Genomic DNA, 25105 nt, shown 5'->3' with positions numbered 1-25105 from the left:
TAATACAAGGCCTCCGGCCAAAAAGTCAATTATTCAACTATCATCCAATGTGGTGACAACAGAGATATGTTAATTAATAATATATTATCAACAAGAAGAACAACATGACACTCAAAGACATGAGCATACAATTTATATAACATATCGTATAATAACTTTGACATGCAAGTAACTGAAGTTATATCTTTCATAATAAGAGTACTTAACGTCGTGAAACACTTTTATTTTAATAATCAATCAAAAACTTCTTTCGAGTAGGCAACGCTTCGTGCCTTTATTTTGCCATAGCAATTACACTCTTTCTGTCATAGCCCCACATCATGGCATAAAACAGATTAAAAGTTATATAATGGTTTTCAATAATGTCCATTAAATATTTAATAATATTTAATATAATAACACCTTGCTATCAAGGTTAATGTATTTATCAAATCAAATAGTGCACTTTTCTAATGAAAAACTTTATATATTTAGATAATGCAATTAAATACCTGTAACACACAATTATTTTTTTTAAACTTTTTTTTAGACAAGATTATAGTGTTTGTTCCGGGACAATATGTGCATATTGACTGCCGTAAGAAATATTGCCACCCAAACCAAACCAGTGGTAGAGGGAAATCCACGTCAAATTTAATGTCAAGTCCCAAAACCAGGCAATCAACAAATGGAAATACGTTTTACTTTGGAACAAAATGCTTATTTTGTGGTTCTGATGCTAAATTTAGCCATGGAAAAAGAGGAATCGACGTTTATCCTGTTATGACTCTAGAACATAAATGCCATACGTCCCGGATTGTCCGGGACAGTCCCGGAAATGAAGAACTTGTCCCGCTGTCCCGGAAATCTGTCAAATGTCCCGGAATTTACAAAATCCATATATACATGTACCTATACATGTACCTTATCTTAGGCTTAACAGCACCTCGAATCTGTGTATATCTGCAGCGTCTCCATGACAATGCCTACCCGAATAGGCAGACTACGCTACGTGTCAAAATCGATCAATAAACAGGGGTTCTGTTATCATATCGATTGTCTCACGTACGCGGTCAAACCGAAAAGGCGGCATTGTTTAATGTGGTTGTTTATTGATTTTAATCTACTACGTCATTATTTCCCGCTGCGTAAGGGCAAAGGATAGTTGTTCACACATCTGAAGTCCAACATCGCTGAGTAAAAAATTAAAAGCAGTTTATGTTCGCACATTTAACCGACAAAGTTTGTGATTGGTTGTTTGTATTGTGAATTGATTTGAGTTGACGATCTAACGGTACTGTATTGTTGTATTTTTTATTATATAAATGTTATAAATGAATAAAGGCGAATCAACAACTACGCGTTACACACCGGTCTTAATAACAATAACGCAGTGACGTCACCATCTATGTTTAGAACGCTTACCCTGAAAACACGTGGCTTGTATCTAGTAACGGAAGTAGTAATGTTTAATTTGACGTTAATAGATCAAGTGTATTTCGGATAGGCTTTTGAACTTTTGCAATTAACGATGTGAAACAAATAAAACGTACCAAAATTGCATATGTCTATAAATATCGCTACATTTTAAACATGTCCCGGAAAATCGGCAAAAGTCCCGGACAATTTAACTCAATGTCCCGGAATTGGTCTGAAAAATTATGGCATGTATGCTCTAGAATTTGATTTGAATACAGTCAATCTTGTGCTTGCGACCACTTGAATTAAGCAACCTTTGTCTTATGACACCACTTTGAATCCCACCCGAGCGTTTTTACTACATTTTCATATTGTATTAAGCAACTTTTGTCTTACGCGACCAGCGACCGCTGATTTTAGTGTATTTTGATGTCCAAGTCTTGAATTAAGCGACTGCTTTGCGGTAAAGTGGTAAATCTGTTGACCATTCAGGTACAAATCAGTGTTAATTGTTTATCTAAGCCGATAAGATGATCGATTACTTCTTTGTTTTGATTTCAAACCAGCCAATTTTCCTTTGTCTCGATGACCGGTTCTGACCGGTGTTAATGCTGACTGCATATCAATTTGTGGTGTTGAATAATACAGTGATGTATTGCCAACAGTCTACGGATTAAAGAGTTTATTATCTGGGACGTTAAGTGACAAATTTGATCGCCGATTTTATTGCATAAACAATGCGCCGACGCGTCAAACATTTTCACAGTGTTCCCGAGAGGTGTAAAAAATAAACTAATAAACTATTAATCTGTAATATGTGTCGAAATCCGTTCATTAAAAAATTGTAATTGTTATTATACTAATAAGTTTGTGTTAGTAAATTTTCCAATCAGGTCTGTTTATTTAGTTTTCAATCGAGGTGTTTTATTTATTTCCCTATGTACCATAATCGAGTAAGATATATATATATAAGCTTAAATGCAGAAATTAAAATGTCAAAATGGAAAGTGTTAAATGAGAAAATTCGGGTATTGGAAGTGTTGAAGAGTAAAAGTGCATGTAAATTTATCGCGAATGAGTTTGGAGTCGGAAAAACCCATTCTCTGCAGTGCAAACCATTTACATTGTATTTAGAATTAGAAACAAATAAAACTAATTTAAAGTAAAACTTTCTTTTATTCATTTTATTTATATTTAGATTCATTTGATTACACAAGCTGACATCATTGTGTCAAAAGGAGATAATCCTGCATCTGGATTTAAAATAAAAGGTCCGCATTTATCCCAAATGGCCTTTTTAATTTAGAGACCATTTTATTAAGAGACCACTTTTGGTTACTCCCTTTAGTGGTCTCTTAAAGGGGCCTTTTCACAGATTTTGGCATTTTTTAAACTTGTTCATTAAATGCTTTATATTGATAAATGTAAACATTGGATCGTAAAAGCTCCAGTAAAAAATCAAGAAAAAAATTTAAAAAAGGAAAACAACATTGCCCGGAGCAGTTTTCGAACCAGTGACCCCTGGTGTCCTGCCAGAGTCCTGAAGTAAAAACGCTTTAGCCTACTGAGCTGTTCTGCCGTGTACACATGCTGAACGTATTTTATACCCTATATAAGCAATCTTCGTAGTTTCACAAAATTTAACGACAAAAACAGAACTCTCCAAATTATTCAATCGTTTCGCGTTGCAACGCTCTATAACTTTTAGGTTTTAAAATCGTCAAAAGATGCATATAATGGCTCTATTAGACCATGGTAAATGTTCAGTATTACTGTTTCCTCACAAATATCATAACTAAAACGAAAATTTGCGAATCTGAAACAACTTTTTTCAATTTTGTCAATTTACCAAAGCGTGAAAAGATCCCTTTAATACAAGATTGACTGTATTAAAGAGTCCTGTAAATCTAGGTGTGATGAATGGGGTGATACTGTTCTTGGGCGACTTAGTCCACAAATGACCTTCCTGCTGTAGAAGCACGTTGCCACCAAGCTTGTTCTGCTAATTTCAGATCAGGTTATAATGTACCAAAACTGTATATGAATGAAAATGTCAAGTCTAAAAATGGTCGGCCCATTAATACTTGTTCTGATGAAGCATTAATTCAGTTAATGAATAATTTTAAAGAGATGAATCTGACCAAATGACAGTGAATGACCTTTGTGAGAAAATGAACAAATTGTTTGGTGAATCTTCTTATAGTAACGTATATATGAAGAAGAAAATTCTCGAACATTTTGATAATGTTGTTATAACTGAACTAAATGGAAAACAAAATGTTGTTACATTTAAAACTACTGCCCATTCTATATTGTATTTATTTTACAAAAGAAGTAATGCAAATGATAAGGAATGTGAAAAGAGAGCTATTATTAAAACTGCAGGTAAACTTATTTTGAATGAAATAAAAAACATGACAGAGATTACAAAAGAACAGTATCCATCTTCAGCAGATATAATGTCTATTGATTCATGAATTATGAATATTGACCTGAAGGTCTTCAGTGTTTTTTTGCAACAGCTCATTGAAAGTGCAAATAAAAATAGAAACATTTCATCTATAGGTCAAGCTATAATTCAGGCAGAAATACCAAAAAAGTCATCACAACACTACACATTGGTTTAGGTGTTCAAATGCACCATCACTTTGGTTCCAAGTTTCTGATAGAAACCCTCAACAGCCTAGGATTTGCTCTTCCTACCATATAAAGTGTAATATGTAAGCAGGGCCTGAGCGGTTATTAAAAGTCATATGATGTAACAGTAAAAATGGTTGTGATACCAAAAGATGTAGCTGTCGGAAACATTGTTTAAAATGCATGGGTTGTTGTGGTTAATGCAAAGGAACAAGTTGTAGTAACCTACAAACAATAATTGAAGAGCTGGATATCTAGAATTTAAACAAGAGCACTGCATAACAGGTGCCTATCTCGGCTATGGGTGCAGTTTTGAATAAATGAAAGCTTATCAGAATATTTTTTTTAAAGGTCACAGTGACCTTGACCTTTGACCTAGTGACCCCAAAATGGGTGTGGCCTGTAGAACTCATCAAGGTGCATCTACATATGAAGTTTCAAAGTTGTAGGTGGAAGCACTTTGATTTTAGAGCCAATGTTTAGATTTTAGCACAACGCGGACGTCAGACGGCGAGCTGGCTATGACAATACCTCAGGTTTGCTCCGAAAACGCCGAGCTAAAAATCAGATATCTTTCAATTTAAATGCACTTGGTAAAGTGTTTAACATAAAGTATCAAATGTTTTGTAACTTAACATAAACAATGCATTTATTGCTCAGCTTATAGTGTTAATTAAAACGTATCATCCTTTTTTCATTGCAAAGCAATGATGATTTTAATATATACCATACACTGTGATGTAGCTTGAATATTGCCATTAACAAAGAATTATTGTTAAGTTGTTAATGCTGGTTGTTATGTTTTAATTATTCAATAAGCACATTGAAAATGCAGAAATGTCTTGATTACAAAAAAACTCGAAAAATTTCGATTTTTTAGTCAATTTTTCATATGTTGAATGATATATTTTCATGTTAACATTTAGCTAAATCAACTGTTTTTGTATTCATTTAGAGTTCTCTTTTAAGCAAAGTCTAATAATAAACTATGACTGTTAAGTATAATTGCTGGTGTTAAAACGATAATGAATCATGCTTTATCACATTTTATTTCATTAAATTACTTAAAAAATGACAAAAATGTAATTTACGAAAAAATATCACTTTTTCATGATAGATAATTTGAAAAACGTTACATATATATTATATTTTACGATAAAATGAAAAATTTACATTGAAATAAATGGAAAAGTTATGATTATTCTTTCGTAGTAGATAAATTCCAAAAATTTGTAATGAAAATTATGAAAAGGCATTTCCCCCCCAAAAAACACATTTCCTATCGAAATACAGCTTAGGACATTTTTTCTAAGCTTCTCCTTTCATTTTTTAATAGAAAACTGTAGATACCATTTGTGAAGGAATTTGTTTGAGGTTAAGTGTTAATTTTGGCTAATATACATGTGCCTAGCCTATCAAGGATTTTATTGGTACTAGTCATGTTTTCTCAAAAGTTTCAATACTGTGTTCAAAGTTTAAGCAGGTCTAGTCAATTTGTTATTTCAAAGTGGCATATTTCATATTTTCAGTATTTAAGTATACTCAATTAAGCAACTTGACAAATACTCATAGTTTCATACTATATAATGACATGTCAAGTTGTCAGTATTACTTTTGTTCATTGAAATTCATATTCCCGAATAAATATTCGTATTCGCCACCCTGTAATCGTGATACGTATCGTATTCGTCACCTAGTGTATCATTACATCCCTATGCTGTAGACAATAAAATTTTCAGCCAATAAACACACATTATTGAATCAGAACTAAATGAGTAATTGCAAAATAAACTCTTTGACTTTTTTCAGTTTATCTGACCTGGCAATCAACAAATTACTAGATGTAGGTCAATTGCATCAAAAGTTCCAACTAGACACTAAGGTAGACATATATGATTGATTTAATAAAATGTCCATCTCACTGTTGGTGCAGACTTCTACAGACTTCTTCCAAGCATCATGGAACAGGAGTTCAAATTCAATCAGTACTTTAGCCATCCTGTTGTAGTTCTTGATAATTTTCTTTGATTCATCTCCTCCACCTTGGTAGGATGTTGGATGAGCCTTAAATGTGAAAGATTAATTTGGAAAGTTTGTTTAGTTGGATTTACACATATGCTTTCCATGGCAAAGCATGTTTACCATTACTAAGTTTATAAATATGTGCACATAGGTATGCTATATAGTAACAAGGGATAAAATTGTCACAAAAACAGGTTTTCAATATGAACAAGAGATGTGTTTGTCAGAAACACAATGCCCCCTATTGCGCCGCTTTGAAGCCATAAATTTGGCCTTTGACCTTGAAGGATGACCTTGACCTTTAGCCACTCAAAATGTGCAGCTCCATGAGATACACATGCATGCTAAATATCAAGTTGCTATCTTCAATATTCAAAAAGTTATGACCAAACTTTATCAAAGGTTAAAGTTTTAGGAACAAAAATTACAATGATATTTGACCTTGAAGGATGACCTTGACCTTGACTTTTCACCACTCAAAATGTGCAGCTCCATGAGATACACATGCATGCCAAATATGAAGTTGCTATCTTTAACATTGCAAAAGTTATAAAACTTTAACCAAGGTTAAAGTTTTGTGACACACACATACAATGACTGACACAATGACAGACAGACAGACAGGCCCAAAACAATATACCCCCGATCTTTCGATCCGGGGGCATAAAAAAAAAATATCAAGGAAAACAAGTCAAACTGAACTGATTGTTTAAAATGAACCCCTTTGTTTCAAAATAAATCAAATTTTAGTCGTGGCGACCTTGACCTTGGAGATATTGACGTAATTGTTTCGTGCAACACACCCTCCAATGATCACGAACAAATGTGCCAAATGATTTTAAAATCTCACAATGAACGACAAAGTTATGGCCCGGACAAGCTATTTCCGCCCGCCCGCCAGCCGACATTCGCCAATCTGCTAACAAGTTTTTTCCTTCGGAAAACCTGGTTAAAAAGTCTGATTAAGGGAGACCATCTCAGAATGTGCATTGTTACTGATTGTTCAAAGTTACCCCACTTTTTTCAAAATCAATCTATTTTTAGTTGTGGCGACCTTGACCTTGGAGATATTGACGTAATTGTTTTGTGCAACACACTGTCCAATGATCACGAACAAATGTGCCAAATGATTTTAAAATCTCACAATGAACGACAAAGTTATGGCCCGGACAAGCTATTTCCGCCCGCCCGCCAGCCGACATTCGCCAATCTGATAACCAGTTTTTTTCTTCGGAAAACCTGGTTAAAAAGTCTGATAAAGGGAGACCATCTCAGAATGTGCATTGTTAATGATTGTTCAAAGTTACCCCACTTTTTTCAAAATCAATCTATTTTTAGTTGTGGCGACCTTGACCTTGGAAATATTGACGTAATTCTTTCGCGCTACACACCGTCCAATGATGGTGAACAAATGTGCCAAATGATTTTAAAATCTCACTATGAATGACATAGTTATGGCCCGGACAAGCTCATTTATGGCCATTTTTGACCTTTGAACTCAAAGTGTGACCTTCATCTTGGAGATATCGACGTCATTCTTTCTCCCGACACACCGTCTAATGATGGTGAACAAATGTGCCAAATGATTTTAATATCTCACAATGAACGACAAAGTTATGGCCCGGACGAGCTTGTTCCGCCCGCCCGCCAGCCCACCCGCCGACATCCGCCAATCTAATAACCAGTTTTTTCCTTCGGAAAACCTGGTTTAAAATTGCAAGCTAACCAGATTATATTGTTACTTTTAATTGTTTGTATGATAACTTGCCAATGAAAAAAACAGGATGCAATTTACAACGTGAAAATTTGTACTACCATGAATATCTCCATGGGGTCAACAATTCTTTGCAGCAGTTGTCGAGACCAGGTGATCCTCCCAGAGACTGGTGGCATGTTTCTAGGCACCACAGGCTCCTCCTTTAGTCTCTGGTACAACTGTACAACAAAAGACAATATTTAAGCATCTTTCTGGGAGAAGTGGGATATATATATGATGTGTCATCCCAGTCTGCACAGCCTAATCAGGGACGACACTTTCCACCTACCATAAAAGCTGGCTCATCTGAGACAAGTTTTTATGCAAATGCATTTAACCCCTGTGTTCCCTGAGCAAGCATATTCAATGAAATCAACTTTGCATTTTTTGTCATCTTAATATAGCAATTAATTGAACTTGGTTAAAAATAATCATGTTTTTTTATTTTTTATTATTGTATAGATTCTAGATGTTACTTAACAGTTGGTGAAGTGTCTCTGGGGTAAATGGCATGCGCATCCTGTAATGCATATTCCGATGATACCAAGAGTTTTTAAAGAAGACATTATTAAATGCTTAAAAAAAAGAGAGGCTTTCATTTAAATTTAATCAGAATCAATTGAAATTGTGATATTAAAAATGCAATTCAAAATATTCTTAGGACTAGAACTTTTAAAAAATCACGTAGCAACAAATACAGATTCAACACTTTCAGTAACCTTTGATACTAACTTTTCTCATGTCTTCAACTTCCACGCCATACTGTACAAAGATGGTTGAATACTTTTGTTCAATGTTCAGTCTGGGAATATTCAGCTTTTCAAACCTAATAATTAATAAAACAAGGATTTGCACAAAAAAACAGAAAGATCAGTTCAAGTGAGAACTGTTGTAATGATGGGAGTAATTTATACTTGAAAGAACATACAACTGAAACAGCTAACTTTATTGGGAATATTGTTCATTCAAATTACACTAAATCCCTTATTTGAATCTCTTCTCTGGTCCCAATTTTAGTGCTCATAATTTTACTAAAATACTCATTGTTAATAAGAATTTCCTATTTCCAAATTCATAACTATTTTGAACACATATCTAGGTCCCAACAACATATTTCATGCTTTAAAATTAGCGTTTATTTCAAAGTCACACATAATTCCAAACTGTCTTTTAAAAGTTTGTTGATTTTGCACTGTCATTGCCTGATAATATCTTAGTGCCTTCTATTTTTTCTAGCTTACATGCACACATAGGTTTATTATCAGCAGTAATTTCATATTCAATATTGGACACTTTAAAGTGCATGGCCGTAAAGTGGTTAGTAATATTTCACTATTTTCTTTGTTTTATATGTACATATAAGACTATTTTAATTTTATCAATTTATAAAATCTGTTTAAAAAAATGTATTTACAACCTTCCATTAAAAACTTATCAACCTATGGTGTAATGCACTGCACTAGCATGTTTAATTTATTGTGTAATTCAAGCAAATACAGGTGTTTACTACAACATAAATTAGGACAACAGAGAATGTCACTATTTCAAACCTTTCTATTACAAACTAAATTTGGATGAAATGGTGTGAAGATTTGAGTACTCTTAATAAGTTATATTACTTCTCCACCATCTCTAATGCCTGCAGTGTTGAAGCTATCTTCTTGAAACTGTTGTTCATGAATTTTTCAATGCCAATCTGGAAATATGTGAAAATAAAAATCAGGGCTATAGATAACAAGCGTATTTGCGTTATTACGCAATTAAAATAACAACAAGAAACCGTCGGAGACAGGTGATGCTCCCCAAAGTTTGTTTTTTTCACAATATTGCACTATATATCCAGATAAAAGGAAACGTATTGAGGGCACAGTAGTTGGGGGGACAATACATTTTTTATTGAAAATTTCAAACGGCCATAACTCTGTGAAAAATCATCCCACCAGAACCCGCTAATAATATGCACATCTTCTCTTGGTAGTGAAGCTTCCCATAAAGTTTCATTGAATTTCAGTCATAAGTTGCTGAGAAATAGCCCGGACAAGAATTGCACTATATGTACAGTTAATGGAAAATTTCAAAGGGCCATAACTCTGTGCAAAATCATCCGACCAGAACCAGCTAATAATATGCACATCTTCTCTTGGTAGTGAGCTTCCCATAAAGTTTCATTGAATTCCGGTCATTAGTTGCAGAGAAATAGCCCGGACAAAAATTGTGCACGTACGGACACACGGACGGACGACAGAGGAAGCAGTGACAATATGCTCCGCCCCAAATAAATTTTAGGGGAGTATAAAAAACGTAATTAAATTGCAAAAAAAGCGTACAAAAACGAAAATACAAATTTAATAACGTAATTCCCGTAAAAAACCTTGCATCACTAAAAGCAATTCCTACAAAAACCGGCTGTATTTTTTTAGACATTTTAGTGTTATTTTTATTTTCCGTACAAAACTGTACGGGATAGTTAATATGCCGTCCTATGAAGAAAAGAATGCAGTCTTTCTAGCAGTTATCAACCTTTTGGCTTTTATTGTAATTATTCGTAGACCCGTCGATTTCTACATTCATTTTCAAGGTATATTCAACCCAAAATGTCCTGAGAATGTGGTGCAACGCTTTGAACAGTCATAACTTCATCAATTGTGCAGCGATTTTCACAAACTTGGTCTTATTCAACGGAAAAAGAAATTAACTTTATCAGAAATTCAGTAATTGTTTGTTGTTATGTACAGGTACCTTTTTGAATTCCATTTGTATAAATAATATAGTAACCTTAGTAGATTTTTATTATAGTATATATGTCATTCCCTAAATTACCCAATTGATTTAGGTCATCCTTAAAAATTCTTTTGTTTGGCATAACCCTACCGACCCACTAAAATCGGCCCGACTGAATTTATTTTTTGTTACTTTCCAAAAAAAAATTTTTTTTGCTCGCCGAAAATTCTTTCCGCTAAATTTTTCCTTTCCGCTTTTTATCCTTTTCGGTTATTTGCATCATTTAATTGAATGCTCTTTCAAGGATATCTAGAATAGCAATGAACAAAACGCGTACTGGTATTTATTTGAGTCACCTATTTATTTAACAAATGCATATGCGATTATTTAGACTTTCCTGTTTTTCTCGTATCCCTTTTATTAAAATACGCTGCTGTCGTTCAGGATAGTTTGGGAGTGAAAAAAAAAAATTAATTAATAATCACTGTTCAATTCAATTTGGCAATTGGGAGATGTGTAATATTATTGCCATATAACTATTTATTTAATTATCACTCTTTAATTTAGATCGGTAAATATTCGGTAGAAAGATAAAAAGTGGTCAGCTTAGAAATATTTATTGACAGGTATTGTCACGTTTTTGTTTCATTTGCTTATCTCTTTATACGACTTTCCAACCGGTCGCTATTTTGGAGGCAGATGGCGATATTAAATGTGTATTCAAATTATACAACATCTGCGCATGAATGACCCAATATTATCAGATAGCTCCACCCGTCCTCACGTTTCATTCGACAACGTCATGTCATGTGTAAGCGAGCTCAATGCTGATTGGCCAGCTACCATTTGCACTTCATTAACAATAAGGTCAAGCAATGTCTAATTGGGTACAGACCGGGTTTCGTTAACTTTTCGAATTGCAAACACTTTCATTGAAACAAAGAGACAAATATAGAAAACCAGTCCGGATTAAAATGGCGGATGTCTTCAACGAAATTTTACTAGATTTTCGCAATTTAGATTTTTCTTGTGCCAAATTCTCAATATTTTCGCAAATGACTCAAATTGCAAACGCCAGCGCGAGCATTGCGAACGTGTTATTATTGGAATAAATGCTCACTATTACAGGGCTCGCGCTGTTGTTCGCCATTTGCGAAAGTATAGCGAATTTGGCTCAAGAAAAATATAATTTGCGAATATGCTTAAATCTCGTTAAATTTCATTGAAAACATCCGCCATTTGAATCCGGAGGGTTTTTTAAAACCATTTTTCTGTTTGTTTCCATGAACAATTTGAAGCGCATATGGTAGCTGGCCAATCAACATTGAGTTCGCTATCGGATAATATTGGGTCATTAATGCTGATATTGTCGTCTGCCTACAATATAACGGCCGATGGCAAAAGTCACATAAAAAAATAAGCAAATGAAAAGAGGCGTAACACTCAATAAATTATTTTTAAGCTGATCACTTTACAAATTTCTACCGACTATTGATCTGAATTAAAGGATGATAATTAAATAATTAGTTACATGTCAAAGATGTTGCACCTTTCTGTTCTTGATTGAAATTAAAATGTTATAATTACTTTGTTTTTTTTAATCACAAACTATGCTATTGTAAAGTAATATGTCAACCAAATAATATATTAATTATGTATTTGCTAGGTTACTTGTTTTCATGTTCTGTAGTCAAACGATATGCACATTTTATTTCATGTGCAAAATGCGTACAATTTTTCGGACTGTCGTTTTCAGATAAAGTATTTTTCGTCGATTATATTATATTTTCGAAGTTCTTTATAGAAAAAATAGACTTACGAATACACGTGCGGTGATACGGACGGTGCAGAAAAATCTTTACCAGAGGCAGAAGACTTAGAGCTTTATTTGATAATTACCTTTCAGTTTGGTATATGTCGGAGTTCAATGTCAGAAAAAAAATTACAAAAATAAAATAAAATCCCTACCTACCTACCCACTCAAATTTACCTGGGTCGGGTTATGCCAAACAAACAATTTTTTAAGGATGGCCTTAAAAAAAACGGGGTTGAAAAACCCAATAAAGCTCGAAAGTAGGGGGTGACATTTTTTGCTAAAACTCTATTGAATTTACAAAACCCCTATTGTTGTCAAAAGTAGGGGGTGAATTATCCTATATACCCAAAAGTTATCTATAGCCCTGAAAAAAACATGAATATATGTTTAAACAAATGAGCTATTAAACTAGTTAACAGACTTTGCAGAAAACTAAGTGGTTGAGAAATCTCTTCAATTAGAATGTCAGTTTGTCTGATTCAGGGTTCTCAATAATTTTTGAGCCAACAGGCCAAATTGTAAAACCAACAGGCCTTCTAGGGGGTCTGGGGGCATGCTCCCCCGTAAAAATTTTAAAATTGAGCACTTGATTTCCTGCATTTTGGGCCATTTTATGGCTATTTTAATGGTCAACCAGGCACTTAAATTTGAGCATTTTTGTGTGCGTTTTATAAATTTTAGCTTTTTTAACTAACAAAAGATTGTATAAATATGACTTTCCAGGGTTCTCAATAATTTTTGAGCCAACAGGCCAAATTGTTAAACCAACAGGCCTTCTAGGGGGTCCGGGGGCATGCTACCCCATAATTTTTTTCTAATTGAGCACTTGATTTCCTGCATTTTGGGCCATTTTATGGCTATTTTAAGGGTCAACCAGGCACTTAAATTTGAGCATTTTTGTGTGCATTTTATGAATTATAGCTTTTTTAACTAACAAAAGATTGTATAAATATGAATTTCGGATACGTAATTGCACTCGTTTTTTAGGGTCAATTTTTACGATTTTGACGGTTTTTTTGCACAAGGTTCCAATTGTGACATTTTATTCTGATATTGTTTGATTTTGGATTGGGAATGGGGCAGAAATTCGGCCCTTCAGAAATGAGCGGAAAAGGCCTGATCGTCCGTCTACCATGCACTTTTTGCATGACACATCTAGTTTGAAACGTAACTGAATTAAAACAAACTTTTACAACAACAAAAACTTTGCATTAACACAAAAAAACGCAAGCAATCAGGAGCAAAAACTCATCATGTGATGAAAAGAACGTCAAAATATTTGACTGCTTTTTGACCGATTCCAATTTGCGCCTTTTCATTGTTGTTGTTGTTGTTGAATGCGTTAAGGGAGATAATCAAGCAACGTCTTTGCTTAATAGCAAAAAGGAGCAAAATTACCGAAAAGACACGCAAATTTGGAAAAGTCAATTGCCGATTTCCAAATGACACAGATGCCCCCACATTAAGCATTTGTCTGAACACTACACTTATGTCTGAAAAAAGACTGAACCAAAATATGGAGTCACTCAAACTGATTAACAAGTATGTAAAGTTTCAGCCATCAAGCGGTGATTTGTTTTTGAAGTATGTGTGTTGGAATACGTAGAAAGTAGCCTTTACTCCGCTTGTTTAGAAAATATTTAAGCTAAAATATAGAGGTGCAAAACTGCAAATTCTGATTAACATGTTTGTAAAATTTCAGCTCTCAGGCAATGTTATGAGCAACACAATTTAAAAAATGTAATTTGTTTTTAAATAGAAATTGGCTAGAACTCTTATTGTGAAGAAAAGATCCACAATAAAAACAATAAAATATAAAGCAAGCATTCCCCAAAGCGTCAGACCTGACCGACGTTTTAAAGACAGGTGGAACTGAAAATGCCATGTTGCTGGTCCGAATGTCCGGGAAATAATTAAAGAAAAAATTTGATCTATGAATTTAAACCTGAAAAGAAAACGCGAGCTTAAATGAAATATAAGCACAAAACATATCACCATATTTTTTGTTTACATTAAAGAAATATTATTGCGCATGCACACCCAAAAACTTCCTCAAAGGTGAGCAAGTCTTTGTCAATTTTTAATTGAACAAAAACACCTTCTTCATCTACGATCGTTGTAATTGTAGTATTAACAGTTTGTTTCCATTCAAATGTACGATTACAAGCGCCAGTTCATAGATTTTTGTATCTTTGTGTCTAGTTTTTTGACATCTTTATTTGAATCCAGAGTTGTCATCAGGGATTGAAACTAACTTCTTACTATTGGTTGCCCGCACGGGCAACCATCTTTAGTATTTTGGTTGCCCAGATAAAGAGAAACGAGCCCAGAAATATGTACATGTGTATATTATACATTCTTTTAATAAAATAATAGATAATTAAATAAAATTGCTGACATTACACATGTTCAATGCATGATGTATTATTATGAGCCTGAATTGAATCATTTCCTATATATTCCTAAATAATGAATATTATTTTACTAGTATTGATCCATGGTAGTCAATTGTTATCAGCGATTTTTTTTGTCCAATTGGGAAAAGTACCCGTACCGGTCCAATTGGGAAAAATCGAGTCGTGAAAACCCTCAAATTGGGAAAAATCGAGTCGTGAAACCCTCAAATTGGGAAATTGGTGAATTTGATTTTATGCTCCCAAATACTTTAAAATTGATAACTAAGTGTTTTCAAGCTGTCAATATTATATTTACCTAGGTTCAAACCAAAGAGCTGCATAGGGAAACTAACAAAATGTTGCATTTTCCAAAAAAAATAATTATATATATATTTATTTATTTGTTTCCCTTAAATTGGGATTTTTTGGACAGCAATTGGGAAATTTGTAGTTTTTTCGTAATTGGGAAAGTGCCCGTTTACCGGTACTTTATAAATAAGGGGAAAAAAACGCTGGTTATTCAATTTGTATTGCACTGAATTGTTTTAAGCTTTAAAAAAAACAAATTGCCCGGCCGGACTACCAACTTTTGAAATTGAGTTGCCCAGGCCAAAATCCACTTGCCCACGGGAAACCACTAATTTCCATCTCTGGTAATATAATTTCGCGACCTGGAAATAATTGTCATTTAAAATTGCTAAATTCTGATAGCTTTGTTGTTTTAAAACTGAGAATTGCTTTAAGTATTTTTTATATGACATGTGATCTGTTGTTTAAAGGTACTGCATTGATTTATAACAGAAATTAATGTGTTGTTTTTGTACATTTTGATTAACATTTTTCAGTCACTGTCATGTTTAACTATCAGTTCCTGAAAACATTATTTTGTTTTAAAATTAATGAGCATACCAGTGTATATTTATGGAATTTTCTATTTAAAAGTTGTATTGTTTTAACTGTTTTGTTGTTGAAATATTAATTTTGAATACTAAGTAAGAATGTTGTGATTTGTAGTTGTTTAGTTTTAATTTTTCACTGCTGAGTTGTTTAATTTCCTTTTCCATTTCTTTTTTCCAATTATCATTATGGCGATACTGAGTCAGTTACTTGATGCACAGCCTTAACCGTTGTTTTGCCAAATTTAGCCAATAGCAAAAAAATATCGCAATATGGGCGATAAATATTGTACTATAATATTTTATAATAGTGTCATGTTTTATGTCATTCTAGATAAAAAATTCTTTGAACTGAAGACTTTGGGCCTATACGTCATAGTGTAATTGCACCAAAAAATCAATACACAGTGTGCATCAACATAGGGCAGAGCTGGTTATTAAATCGAGAGTTAGACAATAACTGGTGTTAATTAACAAAACAAAATGTAACCATACACCTTATTGGCTTAGGAAAACAGCAAGCACTTAGGTATTAATGGAGCACCTGAGTTGTTGCCAAACGACAAAATACTTAACTTCGCAAATGTATTGGGACGTTTGTAGGTAGATGTTTGATCCCAGTCTGGTCCTGCAAGTTATCTAAGCCTACAGGACCAGATGTCTTATGGACTTGAAATACTAGGAATGTCTGTAAAGGTGCACATGGTCACATCCTTGTCAATATGTTTGTTGTTTGAGTCCTACATTTTGGGTTTAATATGTCATTAATATGTAACAATAGCTGGTTAAAATATTTGTTAAGTTACAGCAATACATTTTAAGTTACAGATGACAAAAGTTAAAAAATATCATTTTTTGTATCAAAAGGGGCCATAACTCAAGTGATGTCAAAAACTTGCAAACTAAAATATGGAGGTGCGACACCTCACATGCTGGTTTACACTTTGGCAAAATTTAAGCCCCTTTTCCAGAAATGGGTTTTAATATCCCAATCAAAATACTGAGGCAAATTAGTTCACATGCTGGTTAATAATCTGTATTTGCAAAGTTTCATCCCTATAGCAACATTATTTGAGTTACGCTAGACACAAAAAAGCAGCCCAGATAGGATGGAAGTACAGACCAAGACAAATCTATAAATATAGAAATACATTACTTCCTTCACATGGAAATATAGCAATTTAGAAGAAAAAAATTGGGATAACACAGTAAATAAAAAAGATCTACCTCTAGTTCTGCAAGTTGTTTTTTGAACTCATCATAGTCCTGATCAAACTCAATTTTTCTTTGATCAAGGACATCATACGGCTTTTTCTTGATACTGGTGAAGATTTGTATAAACCTGGTGGAGTATGGTTCCAAACCTTCGATCTTTGAGCCTGCCAATGTGCTGAAGTTCTCAATATACCTCAACAGAGTGATGATCTGAAAAAAACAATGCATATTTAAACTAGAAATGGTGTGGCAGAGGCCGACGCGTATCCCCACGCCGCATGTTTGACCCAGGGGCGCCTCAGGGTTGGTATATGGGCCATGCATAGTTGAGATTGACCGTATTGTCATAAGAGAGGTTCAGTATCAATTATAAATGAATCTGTGTAGAAATGAAGAAGTAATAGTAAAAGGCAATTTTTAATGGGTGTGGCCTATGGGGGCGGGACGCCCCAGGGTTGGTAATGGGGCCATGCATAGTTGAGATTGACCGTATTGTCATAAGAGAGGTTCAGTATCAATTTGAAATGAATCGGTGTAGAAATGAAGAAGTTATAGTAAAAGGCAATTTTGGGTGGGCGTGGTCTATGTGGGCGTGGTCTATGTGGGCGGGGCACCCCAGGGTTGGTAATGGGGCCATGGATAGTTGAGATTGACTGTATTGTCATAAGAGAGGTTCAGTATCAATTTGAAGTAAATGGGTGTAGGAATGAAGAAGTTTATGTAAAATAACCTCAAAAAATGAGTGAAATCTGACCCGGCCCCACCCCAACCCCCATAACTTTTGACCCAGGGGTCAGATCAAAATTCCAAATAGTGCAGGGGCGCACATATGCTCATAGCTACCATGTGTGTAAGTTTCAAGGTTCTAGTGCTAATAGTGTAGGAGGAGATAGTGGCCAGGACGGACGGACAGATGGCCAGGCGGTGGGGATAACCACAATATCCCCACGCTTTTTCAAAAGCGTGGGGATAATCACGCCCAATGTCGCACTTATTTCAAACCAAATGAAGAGAGCTTCCTTTGAGACAAATACTCCAGGAACACTGCTAGTACAGTCACTGAACAGGCAGACTGATGAGATTTAATTGACAATGTCTCCCATTTTACCATTTCACAAAAATGAACTTGATGTGGTGTCTGATAGGTACACTATGTTTGTTTAGAGTGTTGGTCTGAGATCTTTTACATAGGCATGTTAATAAATAAGACAATTCTGGATCAATCACATGTGAAGTATCAAGCCAATCGATCATTTTTTTTTAATGAGTTATTAATCAGAAAAGAACTGGTCTACCTAAACGACATCCAGCCAGTTTTTTTTTTCCTTCTTTGTGATCCACCCAAAAACGGCCCTTTCCCCTCGGATTTTTTTCCCCTTAGCAGGTAAATTTTCCCCCATATTTCATTCCCCCCCCCCACATATTTTTTTTTTAACTTTAAATACATAAGTTAACCTGCTCCAGTGTAGAAAAAAAGAACATATTGCATAATTAAATTATCTCTTGCCTTGAATTTGTTTTAAAAACAATAAAATATGTTAAATTTATTATTTAAGACTTTCCTTATTTTCCCCCAAATCCGGCATTTCACGCAATTTTTTTTTCCCTCAAAAAAGTCCCTTTCCCCAAAATCAGATAAAAACACTGCCAGCAATTCACATCTTCGATGAATTTAATGAATAAATATATCTATTGCCCCTTTTTACAAAAAGGTTCCATGTGACATTGTAATAGGGAATCACATGGTACCTTTTTGCACCAATGGGGTGATATATATATATTCTTTTTATTTATTTTTTATTTTTTGAAACCATCCATTGGGATTTTGGGTTCCATTGGGGAAAAATATATACATTTTTCTATTGGGAATGGGTCTACAGGTCCCAAATTTGAACAAAAAACACTAAAATTTCTAATAAGATATTCATTTACATCCTATGTTTTTCAAATTACCTTTTCCAGACGTTTGCAAAACGTTTCGAACTTGCCAAAAATGGACATTTCAGAGAACTCAAAGTGTTTTTCTCCTGGTGAATTTTCAATGGCATGCTTTGTTTTCTGGAAGTGGTCTTGATATGACTTGTAGAGGTTACAGCAGTGTTGAAGCTTCTCCATTAGAGGCTGGCGTTCCATGTCCCAGATCCTCTCTGTGCTGTTGTTCACAATGAACAGTTTACAAGCTGTCACCATCTGATTAGTCACCTATAAAGAAAAACAAATATGAGCCATGCAAAAAATGGGACTTAAGCATAAGCATTAAGTATAATCTCAGATAAGCCTGTGCAGTCTGCACAGGCAAATCAGAGACGACACTTTCCCCTTTAATGGAAATTTTAGTTAAGGGAAGTCTCTTGTAAAATCCAGTCTAGGTAGAAAGTGTCGTCTTCACAGCCTAATAAGGAACAACACTTTAGGCACATTAAGAACCAGTTTCCCAGAACACGGTCTATATGAAAATATTGCATTTCTTGGTAGTCCATCTTTGAGAAGGCAATTTAATGATAATTATTTACAGTATAAGGATTTCAACATCATGTAAAAGTGCAAACTGTTTCAGGGGCAATGAACTAATCACAGATAAATTTATTATGTACAATAAATATAGGATTTTAGCATTACATTCAGTGGGACTTAAGCACACTAGTTCACAGAAACCAATGACTGGTCAGTTGTTCAATTGGAATTATGTTCTCTAGCCGTACAGTTGTTAAACTACTGAGATACTTTCATGTTTTTTTATCTTGTAAATAAATGCATGCCAATATGTTGTGTTTTAGTTATCTAACCCATCTTTTGACCTAATATTGATATCCAATGAAAATAACAATTCCCACCAGTAGTTACAAATAAATAAATTCTATTACTTAATTGGCAAACTGAAAATTCTAAGGATGCAGCATTGCACTTAGCAATAATGCTAGGGCAGTCATACTTACATGCAGGATGTGTTCTTATAATTACATTATTTTCAAATTGCATAATATTTATCTGAATGTTTTATATAATGTTTTTATAGATGTTCCAATTTGTTCCCTACCCTGATATACTTACTGAAAAATTGTGGCGTGTTCTGAGACTTTTGGGTCTAATTCGGCAAGCCTCATTCCGAGAAAACGACGTTTGAAATGACGTCGTGCAATTTGCGACGAAATTCAGATCAATTTACTCTAGTTTGTCCAATGTTAGCGTGAAAAGTATTTAAACAACATTAATTTCAACTGACCCAGGTTTTAACGATGTAAATTCAAAATGAATTGGTTGCGTTTGACCTATCAACAATTTCTTTTATATGGATTACTCCCCTTTTACATTCGTAGGCCATTCAGTAATTGATAAAATTTCAACCTTGGACGATTATCGATACACATTTCGATAATATATGTATCGTTTCAGTGTGGATTTTACTGGTTTTCGATAAAGGTAAGCGTTAGTTTTTGAAACGCGAGACTGTTTCATGTGACCTGATTTTAAATGTTAAAAAATTAATGGAAAACCTGACAATTAAACAAACCGGAAACGAAAACGAACAAAATGGCTACCGTGACCTTCTTTGACATTTGTTTGTTTACATTAACACAAAATGTAGAATTTTCGGTCAAATATTAATCTTTTGAAATGGCAGACAGTCAATTATCATGTGCTAGTTGTAGCACTGTACCGCCTGAACTTACCTGCCATCAAGACCCAGACTTTCACGAAGAGTTAGAATTAGTTGGTGAACTGTACTTTGACAATAATGAAAATGACGGTTCTGATGATTGTGACTCTTGTTCTGATATTGATAATGATTGCAACGAAAATGTTAACTCTTTGAATGAAAGTAATTATTTAGATACAGAAGGCATAAAGCAACAATCTTTTAAAATAAATGGCTGTGGTTGTACCCGTCTGTACTCAAACAAACCATGCAGCTCAGTTGTAAACTGGGGTACTCTTATTTCGTACAGGCTTTCTTGTTTGGAAAAATCAAAACAGGAACTAGATTTGATTGTAAAATACCAAATTTTCAATCATACGCAGAGTGGACCAGTAACAGTTGGATTAAAAAGAAAAGCAGTGGATAGAAAACGGCAAAGGCAGAATTTTTACTTTGCTGGGCAAGTAGTTTGTCGCAATACATTTGCTTTCGCTCATGGTGTGTCTAAAAACACAATTATTTCGATTGGTAGCTCCATTGATGTAAACAGTCTTGAAGCCAGAGTACATGGAAATAACAAGAAACTGCCTAAACACACACTCAAGTTACAAGATGTCCAGATGGTAAAAACATTTCTTGAAAATTATAGTAGCCAAAATGGAATGCCACTACCTGGACGAACACCACAGGCCAATGAAAAGTGTATCCTCCTTCCATCAGACAAAAACAAAAGTGATATATATGAATTGTATTGTGGTGCACTTGACCGAACTGGCTAGAAACAAGTGGGGCCTTCCACTTTTAGGAAAATATGGTTAGAACAGTGTCCATATTTGTTGGTGATGAAGCCTGCCACTGATCTGTGTTTAAAATGTCAAAAACATGTAGAAAACATTACAAAGTCTGGTAACATCACAGAAGAAGAGAAACAAATAAAATTAGAAAATTATCAAAAACATTTAGAGAAAGTAAAATGCCAGAGAGATCATTACAGGGAGCAATGTGAGAGGACAAAGCTTGAGTTTGATCAATTTTCAGATGCAAATAAAAAAAGAGGTATTTTACAAAAGTGATTAGTCAAGTTTATGCTAAAAAAGTGATTACAATTATGTTTTTGCTTGTATTTAAAATGTCATTTTGATAAACAAAAATGTTACTTATAGATTTCCAAGATGTTATATGAATAAATTAAAACAAAATTGTAAATACAATTATAAAGGCATGTTCACTTAGTGTTAATGCTATATTTTTTATATAATTAGCTAGGTTTGATATTAAACATATCTATCAATATATTTTAATACTTTTGACATGTTAGCAGTGGTTTAACAATACATTTTATTAACAAATGTAATTAACAATTGTGTGCAAAGCCAAAATAGTAATGATTTTTTTTTTAAACTTCATACTCATAACAGGACAAAGATCAAAAGCCACAGATGCCACGGTCCACTACAGCTTCGACTACAGCCAACAGGTGTTCTATCCTCAACAGGCACAGGCAGTGGGTCCGATGTACTTTAAAACTCCTCGAAAATGTCAATGCTTTGGGGTGTGCTGTGAGTCTTCAGGTAAATAAAAATAATGCATGGTTAAATTTTCAGAAAATTGTTATGTATATAAAATGTAACTTGTTGTAAAAAATTGTTGTGATCTATAATATATAACAAATTTAAATTGTTATTTATATTTATTTAGATTTAAGATTATTAGCACATACAAATATATAACACATGAGACAAAGAATGTATCACAGATTTCAAAGAGTTATCTAGGTTTATTTAAAATGCCAATTTAAGAGCATCATATAAAACGTTGTTGCTGTATGCATACTTTTAACAATATGGAAGTTCTATAACTAAAGTAGGTTCATATGAGCATGGATGCTAAGGACCTATGGATAACCCATTAAGCTGAAAGCTTATTTACAATGGGGTCCAACAATGGGGTTTATATATTATTACTTATAATGTCCCAGTAAGACATGTATATGTGCTATTATTTATACATTGCCAATTTGGTGTGAAAAAAGCCACATTTGGGTTGATTTTTACAGGAACGCAGATATTTTATCTCGTTGATGAGGCCTTTCAGTCCGTTGGAAAAGGGGCCAATAGTGTGACCTCAATGCTGCACCACCACTTTAGCCATCTTGGTTATGGAGAGAGGAATGTGGTCCTTCATATGGACAACTGTTCGGGGCAAAACAAGAATAACGCGGTCATAGGGTAAATATTTTGATTTGTATTAGTTAAAAATAGATTTACTACAATTTGCTAAGAAGGTTATTTAATAAATATTTTCATGCTAAGAATTCATAAATGATTTAATTTTAGTTTTGAAAAGACAGAATAAACTGTTGCTTATTTTATATCTTTGTTTACAGGTACGGCATGTGGCGGGTTTTTACAGGCCTGCACGACTCTATTGAGTTCAGCACCATGGAGGCCGGTCATACCAAATTTAGCCCAGACTGGCACTTTGGATTGTGGAAGGTATTAAATTGATGTTTTAAGTTTGCAAGAATAAAGAATCAATTATCTTTAATTATCAATACACATTTCATTTATTATACGTTGGCATATTTATTATTATATCTGAAAATACTGCAGCACCATTATATGGAAAGTAGTGTTAAGAACACAGGAGGGAAGCCCATAGTTTTTTTATTTAATAGCATATATAAAAAAAAAAAAAAATGGGCTTCCCTCCTGTGGTTAAGAAATGTTGTTGTAGGCAATACATTAAATTTTGCTTTCATATACTTAAAGGTGCGTTGGAGGAACACCACTGTCAAAACCTTGGAAGATGTTGTGGAGACAGTCAGGCTATCATCCCGCAATGGGCACAACATTCCACACCTTGTACAAGATCCGGAGAATCCTGTCCAGTTTTACAACTGGACAGAATTCTTGAAACCAGTATTCAAGCCAATACCAAATCTGCTGTCATACCACCACTTCAGGTTTTCATTTATTGTTATTTTTCCACATATTTAAAACATTTCATGCTACAGGTATAAGTCAATACACTGTTTGTACAAAATGATATCAGAAAAACGCTTAGATAAAAAAGTTCAGTACAGGCAGTCATGTGTTGTTTGATTGTTATTTTTATTTAAAAAGCAATTATATAACATGAAAAAGATAATAAAACATACATATTTTCTAAAAAATTATAAAATAATTTAACAGCATTATAGTTAGGTTCCAGTTTCTAAATTTATAACATGAAATCTAAGTTTGTGTATTTGTTTAAAATTCAGAATGACCTCTGACAAGCCAGGCATAGTGTATGTGAGGCGATATGCTTCGGATGCTGAGGAGGCTGTGAAGATCCTGAAGAAAGATTCTTTCGTTCTGAATGGAATGCCCCCCCAACTGGAGCCACTTGGCTTGTCTGCAGAAGGCCAGTGGTACCTTCATGACGAAATCGCGCCACTCTGTAACTCATTATGTGCCAGTACCTGTCCACGGCCAGATGTACCGAAGCCGACGAAATAACAATGATTTTAAAATAGTTCCCCTGTTTTAGATTGTTCATGTTGTTTATGTATATAATGTATGGTAACCATGGAAACCTGACCATTCCTCATTGTCAACTTCAACAACATTAGTATGTTTTTGTAAAACTCTTACAATGACTCAATACCAGGTGAAATGAAATATAATGCAGTGTGACAAGTAATATAATTGAATTTAAAATTTAATAGTTGTGTATATAAACTGAAAACATTAATTTAATGTAAATATTTATGTTAAGTCTCTTAGCCTTGGCTCTATTTTTCATGCAGTATGTAATATAGTATAAATGTAACAGTAAGAAATTGTTGATTGCATTTGATAACTAAAGAGTGTAGTATTATTGCTATGTTTAATGTAGAAGATGGTAATTATAACTGATATTCATATTGTATACTGTTGCCATGGTTACAACAAAATAATTATGTGTATATCATGTATTAATTTAAAAGTCTTTAATTAATGAACAATGTCTCATGTAAAATATAATTGTTATTGGAACAGTTTAAAGAAGAATTTTCAATTTTAATACGTCATGGTTCGCATATTAAATCTTAGCAAGTGTATGCTATGTAATTCAATTTCGGTTAGAGTCTGTGATCAATAGAACAAATTAATAGATAGAACATGTATACAATTAATTGATTCGTGTATTAAGTAACAGTTCTTTGATATATGTATATTACTTTCTTGCATTTTAAGGTGTGAGGAAATGCTTTGAACTGATTTTGTAAAAAAAAATCAATTATTTTGAAATTTTTGCAAATGGTTGCTATGGTAACCGAAATTTGTTTCGTAATGGTCTTATAAATTTACATTAATTTAATATTATAAGTTTTGTCCTTGTAAAAGGACAGTGAGTGAGTGATTTTCCTCTGCAATTATAAATCTATTGAACCATAATGCAATTGACATGAAAATAAATGAACAGAATGACAAATTTCGTGTGTTGATGGGTATTTTTACGGTCATATTTTTAACATTAAAAAGAAGAATATGGCAAAATCTATATTTTTTCTGTGTTAACTATACATTGAGGCTTCTAAAAATGTTAATAACTCAATTTCGCCCATATACCCCATTTTGACCA

General features: G+C 33.8%; 2 protein-coding genes across 4 annotated transcripts in view; one reads left to right on the top strand and one right to left on the bottom strand.

Moving 5' to 3' along the window:
* LOC127850763 (dynein axonemal heavy chain 8-like) overlaps positions 1–25105 on the bottom strand; it is a 232215-nt gene that overhangs the window by 154775 nt on the left and 52335 nt on the right. For all 3 annotated transcript variants that reach the window (XR_008035439.1, XM_052384053.1, XM_052384052.1), the window contains exons 11-16: positions 18811–19059; positions 16870–17067; positions 9433–9509; positions 8546–8639; positions 7873–7992; positions 5958–6099 (exon numbers count right to left, since the gene is read on the bottom strand). Coding sequence is in view for 2 of the 3 variants with exons in the window: in XM_052384053.1 (XP_052240013.1) it covers positions 5958–6099; positions 7873–7992; positions 8546–8639; positions 9433–9509; positions 16870–17067; positions 18811–19059 (880 nt within the window). In the remaining variant the exon portion in view is untranslated. The remainder of the gene's footprint in view (positions 1–5957; positions 6100–7872; positions 7993–8545; positions 8640–9432; positions 9510–16869; positions 17068–18810; positions 19060–25105) is intronic.
* Positions 20314–24955, top strand: LOC127850768 (uncharacterized). The gene is made up of 6 exons (XM_052384067.1): positions 20314–21550; positions 21913–22065; positions 22551–22722; positions 22881–22989; positions 23266–23459; positions 23760–24955. The coding sequence occupies exons 1-6, from the start codon at positions 21337–21339 to the stop codon at positions 23995–23997; spliced, it is 1080 nt and encodes a 359-aa protein (XP_052240027.1). The 5' UTR covers positions 20314–21336; the 3' UTR covers positions 23998–24955.

This window comes from Dreissena polymorpha, chromosome 11 (assembly GCF_020536995.1).
Source record: "Dreissena polymorpha isolate Duluth1 chromosome 11, UMN_Dpol_1.0, whole genome shotgun sequence".
NCBI lineage: Eukaryota > Metazoa > Mollusca > Bivalvia > Myida > Dreissenidae > Dreissena > Dreissena polymorpha.
The sequence above is the reverse complement of the archived record's forward strand: the minus strand, read 5'-3'. Positions and strand labels throughout refer to the sequence as shown.

What these genes read in the sequence shown, in the direction of transcription:
- LOC127850768 (XM_052384067.1), top strand. Translation starts at nt 21,337, where the DNA reads ATGAAGCCTGCCACTGATCTGTGTTTAAAATGTCAAAAACATGTAGAA. An exon ending in AGATGCAAATAAAAAAAGAG is followed by an intron (nt 21,551 to 21,912) that starts GTATTTTACAAA and finishes TACTCATAACAG; the next exon opens with GACAAAGATCAAAAGCCACA. An exon ending in CTGTCATACCACCACTTCAG is followed by an intron (nt 23,460 to 23,759) that starts GTTTTCATTTAT and finishes TTTAAAATTCAG; the next exon opens with AATGACCTCTGACAAGCCAG.